This window comes from Curcuma longa, chromosome 13 (assembly GCF_044706935.1).
Source record: "Curcuma longa cultivar G26 ecotype Majalengka, Jawa Barat chromosome 13, ITB_CL_G26_1.1, whole genome shotgun sequence".
Taxonomy (NCBI): domain Eukaryota; kingdom Viridiplantae; phylum Streptophyta; class Magnoliopsida; order Zingiberales; family Zingiberaceae; genus Curcuma; species Curcuma longa.
In genome coordinates, this window is record NC_133873.1 from 4,352,937 (window position 1) to 4,367,850 (window position 14,914).

Sequence of the window (14,914 nt, forward strand, 5' to 3'; positions counted from 1 at the left end):
AGGGTAGGGCAGATCGATCTTCCTTAACGCAAAAGACACAGACCTCACACGAAAGACCTGGACTCCTCTTCCAATCGGCATGGGAAGCCCTCCTCTAACCAAAGGATAATTGAGCAGAATGCAAACCTCAACAAGGGGTAACATATACAAGGACACACCAGCTGGACTCCCCGCCATATCGAGAGTCAGCCCTTAATAATGATACACCACCTCACGCCCAACCTCATCATCGCACGTCCACCTCCGGACCAGGTACTGGCATCGCATGCCTACCTCCAGACAAGATATCGGCATCGCATGCCCACCCCCGGACAAGGTACCGACATCGCATGCCTACCTCCAGATAAGGTATCGGCATCGCATGTCTACCTCCAGACAAGGTACCGGCATCGCATGCCTACCTCCGGACCAGTACCAACATCGCATGCCCACTTCCGAACAAGGTATCGGCATCACCTGCCTACCTCCTGGCAAGATACTAGCAGCACAGGCCCACCCCATCGCACGCCTATCTCCGGGCAAGGCCCTGGCATAGCGTGCCTACCTCCGGACAAGGAATCGGCACCACCCGCCTACCTCCGGACCAGGGCCCCGGCAAAGATCTCTGGATCGCTCCAAAGAGACCCCCTCACTAAAACAAGGTCGCCCGCACGCAGGCGCGCCTCCCCAAATCGGTCACTCCCGACCTCCGTCTGCAGCAGATATGTTAGCGCAGCACTCCATCAATCTTCTCACAAGACTCGGCGGCTCATCTGCAAGAATGAGGACCTAGACCAAGTCTCCCACTTGGCCCAGTCTAAACTCTATCATCCAGAGAAGATACCTCGGGCAGGCATAACCGTCAGATAGAGATCTACAAATCCGAGTCACCAGATAACCAAAAACCCTCGAAGATTATCCTTATCACGTCAAGAGGAGATTGATGGCCAATCACCGGCATTTAGATCCTAAAATATCGTCCCCCCAACTCTATATAAGCTACACAGGTATGACAATGAACTCTCTGAATTCTTTCCGAATACACGCTTCTTTGTTCGTTGCCTGACTTGAGCGTCGGAGTGGCCACGCCGGGATCCCCCGGCGCCCTGTTGACCCGGACGTTCATTTGTTTTCTCCTCAGGGCTCACACCCTCGACGTGGACGCACAAGTTGACGCGGCCTCCTATTGCCTGGTGTTGTGGCTATCATCGGCAAGGAGCCGGAACAAGATCTAAAGAGGAACCCTATAAGACAACATCCAACTCGAAATCCCTTACCTACCGATCACCACCGTGTAGATCTCCTCCTCCATCAACGCCAATCACCGTTGAAGCACGCCACTTCTGTCTCTGGAACAATCCCAAGGATGAAGAGCCTTGACCTCTAGTGGCGTTCTCGTTGCCAGCTCCGGCTGTGGCCTCATCCAGTCGTGCGATCGGGATGAAGAAGAGGAAACATGGGAAGGTTGTGCGAAGCAGAGGAAATGATCGGGAAGGAGAAAGGGGAATCGCGGATGAAGGCTTTTTATCGGGTTCTTATTGGATCCATGGCGTTAACGGGTTTTGGATTAACCATTAACTTTAGCCACTTAACCCTTTAATCCATTAATCCTATTAATCAAATAAATCCTTTAAATAACCGTATTTAATTAATTAATAATTAGGTTTATTAATTGGCTAAAGTAGCTTAATTTGGGTTTATTTAACTGGTTTTAAAAATTAATTGTAATTAGGGTAAATTTTACAAATTACCCCTAAAGGTTCGGTATTTTACATTCTCCCCCACTAACAAAAAATTTGGTCCCCAAATTTATTAACTTCAAACTACAATGCAAAAATACTATGAAAATTAAAATCATACCTCAAGCAAATAGATGGGGATATCGAGCTCGGATAACATCCTCCAGCTCCCATGTAGCCTCCTCATCTGAATGATGCTGCCATCCGACTTTTACAAGTCGAATGGTTTTGTTTTGCAACTACCGTTCTTTCCGATCAAGAATCCGCACCGGAATCTCCTCATAAGTCGCGTCTGGCTGTAGAGGAACAGGTACTTCCTTCAGAACATGTGAAGGATGAGGTACGTATTTCCGCAGCATAGAAACATGAAATACGCTATGAACACCAGCAAGTGTCGGCGGTAGTGCCAGGCGGTATGCCACCTCGCCAATCCGCTCTAGTATCTCAAAGGGACCAATGTAGCGTGGAGCAAGCTTCCCTTTCAGTCCGAACCTCTTCACCCCTTTCGTGGGTGAAACTCGCAAAAACACATGATCGCCCACAGAGAACTCCAATGGCCGACGTCTCCGATCTGCATAACTTTTCTGTCTATCCTGAGCCTCTGCCATACGTCGTCGGATAACTCGAACAAGCTCTGCCTCGTGCTGTATACTCTGTGGACCCAATAACTGTCGCTCGCCGACCTCCTCCCACAATACCGGAGATCGACAGGGTCTACCATACAATGCCTCAAATGGAGCCATCTGAATGGTAGAATGGTAGCTGTTATTATATGCAAACTCCACTAAATGCAAGTGATCCTCCCAGCTGCCACCGAAATCCATAACACACGCTCGCAATAAGTCCTCCAGAGTCTGGATAGTGCGCTCTGACTGACCGTCTGTCTGGGGATGGAATGTTGTACTGAAGTGGAGCTCTGTGCCCAATGCCTGCTGCAGACTCTGCCAAAATCGGGAGGTAAACCGCGGATCTCTATCAGAAATAATACTAGCAGGTACACCGTGTAATCTGATAATCTCTCGGCAATAAATGTCGGCTAGACGATCCAGTGAATCTATCCGACGTATCAGAAGGAAATGAGCAGATTTGGTTAACCGATCGACGATTACCCAAATCGCATCATGCCCCTTCTGGGTCTTGGGCAAGCCAGTAACGAAATCCATAGTGATGTGCTCCCACTTCCACTCAGGCAATGGTATCTTCTGAAGTAATCCTGCTGGTCTCTGGTGTTCAGCCTTCACCTGCTGACAGACTAAACACCTCGCAACAAAATCTGCAATGTCTCTCTTCATGCCGTCCCACCAATAGAAGCGCTTAAGGTCTCGATACATACGAGTACCACCCGGATGTATCACGAACCTCGAATGATGTGCCTCATGCAGCAATTCATCTTTAACCGGATGCTGCTCTGGAACACAAAGTCGACCTCGAAATCGAATTATCCCCTCTGCGTCACATGAGAACTCTAACTGCTGTCCAGAGTCCACCTACTGCGGATAAACTGCAGATGCTGATCGCTAGCCTGGGCCAACTTAATCTTCTCCACTATAGGTGACTGAGCAACCATCGAAACTAGAACACCATGCTGAGTCCGACTATGCTCTATCAGTCCCAACTCGGAAAACTACCGGATCAGATCAGTAACGGCTACCATCTGACTAGCCAGAATCCCACGTGACTTCCGACTGAGTGCATCTGCGACTACATTAGCTTTACCTGGGTGGTAGCTAATGGTACAATCGTAATCCTTCAGATATTCCATCCATCGTCTCTGTCTGAGGTTCAGCTCTTTCTGGGTGAACAGATACTTCAGGCTTTTATGATCGGTGAAAATCTCAAAGGTAACTCCATATAGATAGTGTCGCCAAATCTTCAGAGCGAAGATAATAGCGGCAAGCTCCAAATCATGCACAGGGTAGTTCTTCTCGTGGTCTTTCAACTGACGAGAAGCATAAGCGACTACCCGATCACGCTGCATCAATACCGCACCAAGTCCCTGGAATGATGCATCCGTGTAAAGTGTGAATCCATCCTCGCCAGAAGGAATCACGAGAATCGGAGCGCTCACTAACCGCTGCTTAAGCTCCTGGAAGCTAGTCTCGCAGGCCTCTGACCAGACGAACTTCGCTCCCTTTTTGGTTAGACGAGTCAGCGGTGTAGCAAGACGCGAGAAACCCTCAACAAATCTCCGATAATATCCTGCTAAACCCAGAAAACTACGGACCTCCTGAACTGTCTTCGGCTGCTCCCAACCAGTAACAGCCTCAATCTTCTGAGGATCAACAGAAATCCCTCTGCTGGATACCACGTGCCCGAGAAATCCCACCGATGATAACCAGAAAGCACATTTGCTGAACTTTGCGTACAGCTGCTCCCGACGTAATGTCTCGAGTACAATGCGGAGATGCTGCTCATGCTCTGCCTCTGATCGAGAATATATGAGAATATCATCGATAAAGACAATGACGAACCGATCTAGATACTCCAAGAAAATCCGATTCATCAGATCCATAAATATGGCCGGAGCATTGGTGAGACCGAACGGCATCACCAAAAACTCATAGTGTCCGTATCGAGTGCGGAAAGCTGTCTTCTGGACATCCTCGTCTCGTACTATATTTATTCTTCACTGTTACCGCATTCAACTAGCGGTAATCAATACACAATCGCATAGATCCATCCTTTTTCTTCACAAATAGGACTGGGCTCCCCATGGTGAAAGACTAGGATGAATAAAGCCTTGTTCCAATATTTCCTGTAGCTGGACTTTAAGTTCTTCCAATTTTTTCGGTGTCATCCGATACGGAGCCTTGGACACTGGTGCCGTGCCCGAAATTACCTCGATAGTGAACTGAACTTGCCTCTGTGGTGGCAAGCTAGGAAGCTCGTCAAGGATCTTACCTCTATGGGGTTCCAAACCAAGCCCTAGAATCTCTTGCCCTAGATCCGTTCAATCAAGCCAAGAAATGCAGCCGGCCGAATCAAGATCCAAGCTCCTTCAACCCTGCCACAAATCAATCCTAATTCAGGCTGTGAAGAACTGAAAGAAACTGGGAATCCGAAGAGATCTAAAGAGGAACCCTATAAGACAACATCCAACTCGAAATCCCTTACTAATTCACTTTTACAATATCTGAATGTATAAAATACAATATACACTTATAAAATTCATGGTTTGTATCACTAAAATTCAAATTTAAAAATATTCTAAAAATTTTGATATAAATTTAAAAATGGTTGGTCGATCACATTCCATTTTCTACAGTTTATCCACTAATAAATGGATCCCTAATAATTCCACTATCTCAAGTTTTCCCTTTTCCTTTTGTTTTTTAAAAAATAAATGTACTTTCGAAACCTAATCCAAATTAATCAAAATTATCTGGTCCAGGAAGAATTAAGTATCCCTTTTTTCCAGCTACCCGACTTTCCTATTGCCAGTTTTTGATTGGGTCCATCGGTTCTGAAGTACCAACGTGACGGTATATTGTGGGTTGTCGAAAAACCTTTTATAAAATAAGTGGGCGTTAAGTGGGCTCCATAGCCCACACCACAATCGTGAGACGTGTCGGTGGCTCCGCGGACAGGCAACACTCAATCTGAATTGACTTAAATACCCTCCTCATATCTTCGAATAACACGTAGAGTGAATGGGTGATATCGGGATTTGGAAAGTTGTGTGTATGTGTATGCGGGTGTGATTTATTTAATTTTCATTTTTATTTTTTATAATCTACACGGCTTTCTTCTAAATTATATATATATATATATAAGCAAGTTGAAGTTAAGCAAGATTCTGAGAAACCTCGAATGTTCCGTAATGGCGAATTGGGGATCGGCTTGATCTACGGCGATAGGGAATTTTTAGGGTTTATGCTGTCCATTTGAGGGCTTCGTTTGGAGGATAATTGACAATGCCGACCACGACGGTGGCGACGGCGGCGGGGATGGCGGTGGTGTTATATTTCCTCTTCAGCCGGCGCCTGGCTTCGGCGAGAGCAGACAGGGAGGAGGAGTGTGGCGGAGGGGGAAGAGTAACCAAGGTGGGAGGGAGGACGGCTGCGGCGGGGAGGAGGAGGATCTCGCGGAGGCCGGCGCAGCCGCCGGCGACGTGGCGGGAGGCGGTGGCGACGTTGGCTGACACTCTTCGATTTACTTACTCGGAGACGCTGGGGAAGTGGCCGATAGGGGACTTGGCCTTCGGGATTAAATATCTGATGAGGCGGCAGGTTAGCGCGTTTGGATCTCTGTGGATCTGTCGATCTTTTCGTTGTCTGCCAACAAACAATTTTTATGACTGCGTTTAGTCCTTTTGGATCTTGAAGTTTTGGATTTCATCGATTGTATGATTTCAGTTTGGTGTTTTTGTTATTTCTTTTTTGATTTTTTTATTAATTTTTTGTTACAGAAATTGTCTGCTTGATAGGCTAAGAGTACTACTGTTTCTTACTCCCTTCCTAATGAATAGTTACTGGTAAGGAGAAGGCTGGTAATATTTCTGGAATCTGCCTGTATTTAAATATGAAGAGGAGACAATGTTTGATTCGACAACAATTTACTTTTTTAAATTTTAACCAATAATTCCCTCCCTTTGCTCCACCATATGATTCAGAGAAATGAGAAAAACATGCAAAATAATAACAAAAAAACTTGGTAATAATAAATTAGTGGCTGAATGAAGTTCGTAAGGACGAAATCATCACACTACCTGCCGATGTTATCGATAAATAGTGTGGTCATGTTGATCCTTGTAACAGAATTAATTCTATTTGGATTTATGCCTGTGTTATCTTTTTGTTTCTCATAATAGGCCAGTCAAATTCTACATTCTCTAATATGTTTCATACCTTTCCAGGGTAACCTTCATGTTGCAAGTGTTTATGCTGGTAGTGATTGCCTAGAGCTCAAAGGTCCTGACATAATGGCGGAGTTGATTTGTTCATTAAGGCTGGTGAACCTCTGCTATCTTTTCTCAAAAAGACCATTCCTGAATTTTCTTGAATCTGGTGGTTTTTCCAAAGAAGATGTACTTCTGCAAGAACCCAAGGCAGGGGTGAGTAAGCATTACAATATACTGGATAAGTGCATATTAGTTCTTCTCTTTATCATATTGTTTAATAAAATGTTCAGAAAAGATAGTTAGATTATGATGGTATTTATTTGTTACTTTAGAGTCTGTGAAATTGCCTTTTGGCTTTTAATCTTATTTTGGTGCTTATTATTTACTCTCTTTATGCAGCTTTTGAAACCAGCTTTTACAATATTAGTTGATAGGGAAACTAAATGTTTTCTTCTACTGATACGTGGAACTCATAGTATTAAAGATACATTGACAGCAGCAACTGGTGCTGTGGTCCCTTTCCATCATTCAGTTTTAGATGAAGGTGGCGTGAAGAAATTAGTCTTAGGATACGCTCACTGTGGAATGGTAGCTGCAGCACGGTGGATTGCAAAATGTACTACACCCTTCCTTCTAAAGGCAGTTAGTCAGCATCCCAATTACAAGATCAAAGTACCCTTCCCCCTATTTTCTTACTTTCAATCTTTCACAGTACTTCATGTTTTAACTTGCTTATTGTGTCTTTAATTCTTGTCTGGCAAGTGTCTTTTAGTCCATTGGTTTTTGTTAGACCATCTAGCATATGTACAAATTGACAGCCTCATTAATTTGTTCTCACTCTTACATGGTATGATTTCATCATTTCTTGGACAAGCTGTTGTTATGTTGATTTTATTTATCTTTTGAATAAAATTGTCTACCTTCTGATTAGTTTCCCTCCTATTTTTTACGTTAAACTTGTTTGCGTTGTCAATTTTCCTGCTGATTTCACATGTAAGCTCAATGATATTGCAATTTATGAGTTGTATTGTAAAAAGGCATAGAAGAGGATATGGGATGGATTGGTAACTACCTTATATATACACATTAGCATGCAAAACCTTATATGGTTCAAATGAATTACATCACTATTCTCTGTTGATTATACATGTGTACAATTGTACAATTTGACTATCTATCTGTATTAGGTCTTTACCTTGAACAAAGTAATTTATTTATTTATTTATTTTTTGTGGTTATCTATTTGTGTATCCCAGTTATGTGATAGATTATCACATTGCTTTATGGTAGTATTTTGCTGTTAGGTTCTTTTAAATATTTGTTACATAGAGTAATATTTTCTTGTGTTTTTAAGATTGTTGGGCACTCATTGGGAGGTGGAACTGCTGCACTTTTAGCATATATTCTTCGAGAACGGAAAGAATTCTTTTCAAGTACCTGTACAGCATTTGCTCCAGGTGGGTGTATTCTAGCTTTTGTTTCTCTCATTGTCTTCAATTTTAGATCTTAGAGAAAGAGCCAATACAATCATTCCTCGCTTATTACTTGCTATAATATTTCTTTTGAATTTCAAAATGTGTTATCACAGTTAACCATAACTGCTTGCTTTTGAGGTTTTTGTTATGTAAGTGAGAGGAGGAAAGAAAAGAAGTTAATTATATTATCTTATATTCACGCTATCTCATTCTTCTTGTTTACTTGAACAGAATCGAAAAGAAATAGATAGTATCATTTATTTGTGTTTCTTAGACGCTTCGACTTCATTTCCATCCATTTCCTTCTATCTAGGAAAGAGTAAAATTAGAGGAACTGGATGCAATTAAATTCTTTTATATTTCTTTTCTTTTCTTGCCTTCTACTTCTGTCCAAGTACACACAATAGAACGGTGTGTCACTTACCTTGACTCATCCTGGTTCTTGCCATGAATTCACTACCCTAACTTGGCAAGATATTTTTTTATCATATTATGTGTTCGGATGAAGGGGAGCCTTGGTGCAACGGTAAAGTTGCTGCCGTGTGACTTGGAGGTCATGGGTTTGAGTCTCGGAAATAATCTCTTGCAGGTAAGACTGTATACAATAGATCCTTCTCTTGGACCTTACTGAAAATTGGCAGAGTTTCTTTTTTTAGATGGTGGTTCTTGCCATGAATTCACTACCCTAACTTGGCAAGTGTCGGATGAAGGGGAGTGGTGCAACGGTAAACTGGATTGCTCTTTTATATTATGTGTTTGGATACTGTGCATTTAACTGTTTCTGAAAATTACAGTCCTACATAAAAGACATGAAGTTGTGATGTGCTTTTGTTTGCTTTGTACTTTTTCCTTTTTTGTAGTTCTTTTTTTAGATGGTGTGGTAAGTAATATAGTCAGTTATAAACAAATATGTTTGGAGAATTAAAGTAATATGGTGTCTAAGGTTTTCTTAGAACCATAGAAACTAGTTAGTCCAAATATAATTGGAGAATTAAAGTAATATGTATCTAATCTGGATGTGTATATCATCTATTTCCTTGATCTTGGTAACATTGTTGTTGCCCAGCTTTACACTTCCAAAGTCTACTGCCCTGTAAGTTGTGAGGTACTCCTCTTAAAGACACAATAATAACACATCTTAGAGTTCATAATCCACTTCATACTGAAATCCTAGATATGTGCATAACCCCTATAGCATAAATTAGTGACACCTCATTGTTTGCCAATGCAACCATTGTGATTAAAGGACTCAAATGGGCTAGGTCACCCATGGCCTAACCTAACCTGGCATAAAATGGGTTGTGCTTTTGCCAACAGGTTTAGGTTGGGCCTCTACGCAATTTGATGGGCAATTTGCAGGCCTGTTTAAGCACAACACAATTTCAGGCTAGCCCAACATGACACTAAGCACCACGAGGTGAATTTTAATGGGGTCAGGCATGGTGATTTTTAATGTTATTTGGAAATGTACCATAGAAAAGAGGAAATTTTGAAATATTAACAATGATATGGTTCCTAAACAAAATCAATCAATATATCTTCTTGGCATATGAATATTACTGAATATTACTTGTAGTAAGAATCCTAATTTGTAAAAAAAAAAAAAAAGACAGCTTGATACACGAAGTTCCTATCAATGTGGGGTTCCGGAGAAGGGTCGGACCACATTGGGAAAATTATTATTTCTTAAGAATGGTAGAAAAATAAAGGCTACAAGAAAAGGGCTTAATATGCATATACATCTTGCTACCTTTCCGTAAGTTACTTTTATAAAATTCTTAGATAAATGGAATAATATTAGTTTTTCATAAATAATAAGGAATTAAAACTTGATATAAAATTCATAGATGAATGGAGAAATATTATTTGTTTTCTAAATAGTAGGGAATTGAAGGATATAAAAAGCCAGCATTTATATTATATAAATTACTCATTTTCTTTTTCTGTGATCTATTTTTATCCATAATCCTTATCAACAACACATTTGCAAGCTGCTAGATCAAACATTCAACAGAATATCCCTTTATACATATATTTTTGTTAAATCAGAATTGTTCCATGTTATAACAAATAAGTGTTCTGTTTTGTGCAAAGGATTTACAATTTTCTTGCTGTGAAAGTTCCCTAAATCATAGTTCATACGGGTGTAAGCAAGCCGACCCAAGCCAAGCTTGATTGTGTTCAAATTTGTTCATTAGTTATCGAGCTTGTTCTATCTTTGTATTAAAAATTATAAATAGGCTTTGTCAAACCTTTCTAACACTACTAATTTTCAATTGACATAAATGGTAGAATCTAGTTTCAACATGCTAACGCCTGCATCTTGCCTTTGATACCACTTATTAGGCTTGAATCTCTGCAACCTCAATCAATCAAAGTAGCAAAATGCAATGGATTAGTAGAACTAACACATAAATTTGGATGAATCAAGGATTTCAAACATGCATGAACAGAGAAAACGACACACATCAAGAACACTCATATTTCTGTGAAAATTTTCTTTTGCAAAGGGCATGAGTAAAAAATTCAAAGAAAGAGTAAATCCATTAATTACCAAGAATGAGTTCACACTGTTTACCAGAATGTGCTACATAATTACAACTTCTTCTATCATTTACATTCTTGCTATCCAACTGAACCTGGCCCAACATTCTCACCAGGGCTGGAAATCGCCCAACAATCTTGTGGTTCAACTAAATGTTGATTTTGGATTGGCATGATGATCTGGTCTTAGCGCCCCAAGGCTTTTAATGATCCAACTTGTGGTAGGCAGATTTGGCAAGTTTTGTCCTACTTCATTTACTTCAGTATTGTAATTACACCCAAAGACAAATCCCCCATCACTTTCTTCATTTTGAATTTCGAGTTGTCTGTGGTTTGGTTATTATAAACTTTATGGCATGCATTTTGTAGATAAATTAATTGACACCACTCAATTCTTTTCTTGCCAATTAACAGATAGAAACTTCTTGGTGCATCATATCCCTTTACTAGCAAATAGAACCTAGCGTATCTTCCTATTTTGTCATGCATGGTGTATTGGTGTTTTATATGCAACTGAGCATTGATAATCAATATCCCAATGTGCATTCTAGCATACAATCTGGTACTCAAGTGGTAGATTGACACATGAGAGTAGGGCCCAAATCCCTGATGAAACAATCCTTCCCATCTGAAGTGGCCGCTTGGTCACCGTGATTTACTCCCTTCAAATCGCTATGGAGCCAGCATTGAGGGGCGTCCGGGGTGAGCGTCTTCACCTTTTGCCACATGTTATCTAGAGTTAGAGCTGGACTATGCATATAGTAAGTAGGTTTGGTATTTTGGTGACAACATAGGAATGGCAGCAGATTATCCGACATTGTAAATTTGCCTTTGGTATATTTGAAGATAACTGCAGGGATATATTGACCTTTAGGCAATCGGCTGATAGACTAATAAAGGCCCCAGTTTAATATTATTTCATGGTTGATATATCAGCAGAATAGATTGAAGCATGCATGTTTATTTGTTCTTTGCTACAAAAATATGTAGACATTCAATTTAAATATAAAATTTTAGATTTCCTTTCTTTCTATCCTTTTTATGCTTGACAGTTGTTGAGACTCAGGCTTTTTTGTTGTTGTTGTTGTTGTTGCCATCATCATACTGTCATGCCCAGCAGACTTTTTTCAAAGTAGTTGTGGAATGTTGTCCATAAGAAATAGGTGCCATTACTCAAGCAACAGGGCCCTATATATTGCATTCTATGTTTGGCTCGTGGAAAAGTATTGGTAATGGTAAAAGAGTATAGTTGCATTTTTGTCTGTTCAACTTCTTTTTTCCATGTAACAGCTGCTTGTATGACATGGGAGTTGGCGGAGTCTGGCAAGGACTTCATAACTACAATTATTAATGGCTCTGATCTGGTTCCAACATTTTCAACTGCTTCTATAGATGATCTGCGGTCGGAGGTATACAAGTCATCTTTTTAGTTGATTCTAGCTTAATTTATTGTAGTTTGGGCCCTCAAAACTTGCTAGGATATTTTATCTATTAGCATTGGGCTTGATAAGTTTGGAATGAAGGTTATGCGATGCAGATTAGAATTTAATTTCTTTTTTCTAAAGTTGCAACTGCTTCACAGGGAATAAATATTCTTTTTCCCAGTTCATCTTTTGCTTTTTTGCCTTGTTTTATCTTGGAGAAACATCACACCGCAACTTACTACCAAATAAAAATACACAAGAGCAAACAAAAGACGTGAAAAATATGACAAGAAGATAGATGTACCTTGTAGCATTTCTCCTTAGCATCTTTATTTTACTCTTGTAAGATTGTCTCAACTACTAAACTACTCAAGGGACCTAGGGTATGGCACCTAGACATGCCTTTTAAAATTGTTGGACAGTTGTGCTTTGCTTTCATCAAAATCATAGCCAAGCATAGTATTCCATGGTTATTTATCTGCACTTCTGCAATTATCATTTTGTCTTTGCTTTAGGTTAATCTTTGCGCATTTTAGCTGGTATGTAGATTGTCAAATGTTCAGTCACATAATCATGGCGTTAAATTTTTACCACAGAGAATACTTCAAGCACCCAATGGATTTCACATGCTGTGCCTATGAATACTTTCCAGCACCACTGAGGTTGTTTTTCTGATTTTCTAGTTAATAATTTTGTGCTTTTCCCTGCAATGCAGGTTACAGCATCATCATGGTTAAATGACCTAAGAGATCAAATACAACATACTCGATTCTTAAATGTTCTTTATCGCTCTGCATCTGCTTTGGGATCTCGCCTGCCATCTATATCTAGTGCAAGAGCGAGGGTTGCAGGTGCCGGCGCACTACTTCAGCCTGTTTCCAGCAAAACTCAGGTCACATTCTACATGACACTGTGCTTTATCGCTTTTCATAACTAAATTAATGCAAATAGTTATAAAAGTTAATAAGAACAAAATCCTTAAATCTTATTATTCAAAGGGGAAAGGAATAGACTTGTGACTGGGAATCCTCTTTTGATGATTTGTTGCCATGTGAATGTGAATGTCTTTCAGTGACCTTATATGCTGAACTGGTGATCTAGATGTATACACCATAGTTTTTTGTCGCACATTATGATGGTAAGACAAGGTTGTCGGGTATGGAATGTGTTGAAATATATCATACCAAAAGAAAACTGAGGAAAATTCCTAGTATAAAATGTTTCCTTAAAACTAACTTATGGGACAGCCTAGTAACTGATTACCAAATCGCCAAAATGCAGTGAGAAGGATAGTTACCGTCAAGGCAGCAGGAAAAAAAATGCTGAATAATTAGATTATACCATACCAAAAGGAAGCACGCTAAAAAGAACCTTACTACAATATGCTGCCTCACTCCAGTATGCTGAGATTTGTCAGATTTAGCAGCTACAAAAGACAACTGAATAAATATTGTTTAACAGAATTCTCACCCACTAGACAACAAAAGAGATGCAGTACTGCTGTAATGAAGATACTGCAACATGTTCTAGAGCTATATAGTCATGTACCTATGATAGCTGGATAAATAACTAGTTTGTGATCTTGCAGTCATGTTGTGTCAACTGGTGCTTTTCTAGACAAGGAGAAAAATTCATTTGACCACTTATATCCTTGCGAATGTTGCATGGATCTTTCTTCCTGCATTAATGGCTGTTTTTTTTATGACTGATGTGTCCGTTGCTGTTTTCTAATTGTACAAACACTTAAATTGTTTGCTGATGTTAGCATTTTGTGCTTTTCCATTACACAGGTTGTGGTAAAACACGCTCAATATGTTGCTCAAGCAGTTGTAAGGAGCCAATACTCGCTGTCATCTTGGACATGTATGGGGGCACGCCGTCGTGCTGTTGGCACAACAACTAAAGAGAAGTCATCTGACCTGGATTCCCCATCTGAAACAAATTTAGGGACAACTATTATTGATTGTAGCGATCACTTGGATGATCCACATTCCGATAGTTCACAAGACTCGGACAATGAGGAAACAGAGGAAGATGAGCTAATACAGCGAGATAAAGTAGTCAATGTGTCTGCGGTGGAAGAATTGACAGGCGATTTGTGGTTCGATCTAGAAAAAGAACTCGACCAGGCTGAGTCCTCCACTGTCGAAGCGCAGCAGGAAGTGGAGGCTGCTGTGAAAGAAATAATTGACGAGGAAAATGCAGTGTTACAAGCAGAGAAGCAGCATAGCACAATTGTCGCTACGGAGACCCTTCAGTTTTACCCTCCCGGTAAAATCATGCACATGGTTTTGTTGCCAACGTCAGATCCTGAGGCAGATCAAACCGAGCATATCATACCCGATGAAAACAACGTCGGCATCTATGAAACCCCCAGATACCTCTATAGTAAGATTAGACTTTCAAGAACTATGATCAATGATCATTACATGCCCATGTACAAAAAAATTATGGAGCTATTGATTGATAAGCTTGCTAAGGATCAGGAGGATGATCACAGAGACACACTTCTTTCATAATGTGAATTAATACATCTAAATATGTTGTTGCCACAGCTTTGGTTGTGTTCATATTTCCTAGATGTCAAGTTATCTGCCTACTCCATGTCTGAGACAAAGGTTCCAGTCTTCAAGTGGAACAATTTATTCATCGATCAAAAGTACGTAATTCTCACTCACTCCTCTATTGCGTCACTATAATTTTATTTATCACTCGCATATATTACAATTAAAGTTATGATATTTTTTATTAGAAATTCCTATAATGAGGTACAAAATTTAATTTCCAATAAACACACACACACACATTCTCATGACTTTTTTTCTCTGTTAGTTTTGTTTCTTTAGTAATTCGCCTATATAACTGTGTTTTCTTTGTTATAAATTTATGATATAATTATTTAAAATGCATAAA

General features: G+C 40.3%; 1 protein-coding gene across 1 annotated transcript; it reads left to right on the forward strand.

The window, feature by feature from the left end:
- The first annotated feature begins 5,514 nt into the window (after positions 1-5,514).
- On the forward strand, positions 5,515-14,594 carry LOC141844220 (uncharacterized). The gene is made up of 7 exons (XM_074732249.1): positions 5,515-5,947; positions 6,574-6,771; positions 6,958-7,230; positions 7,913-8,015; positions 11,868-11,986; positions 12,717-12,893; positions 13,792-14,594. The coding sequence occupies exons 1-7, from the start codon at positions 5,633-5,635 to the stop codon at positions 14,518-14,520; spliced, it is 1,914 nt and encodes a 637-aa protein (XP_074588350.1). The 5' UTR covers positions 5,515-5,632; the 3' UTR covers positions 14,521-14,594.
- Positions 14,595-14,914: the final 320 nt, after the last annotated feature.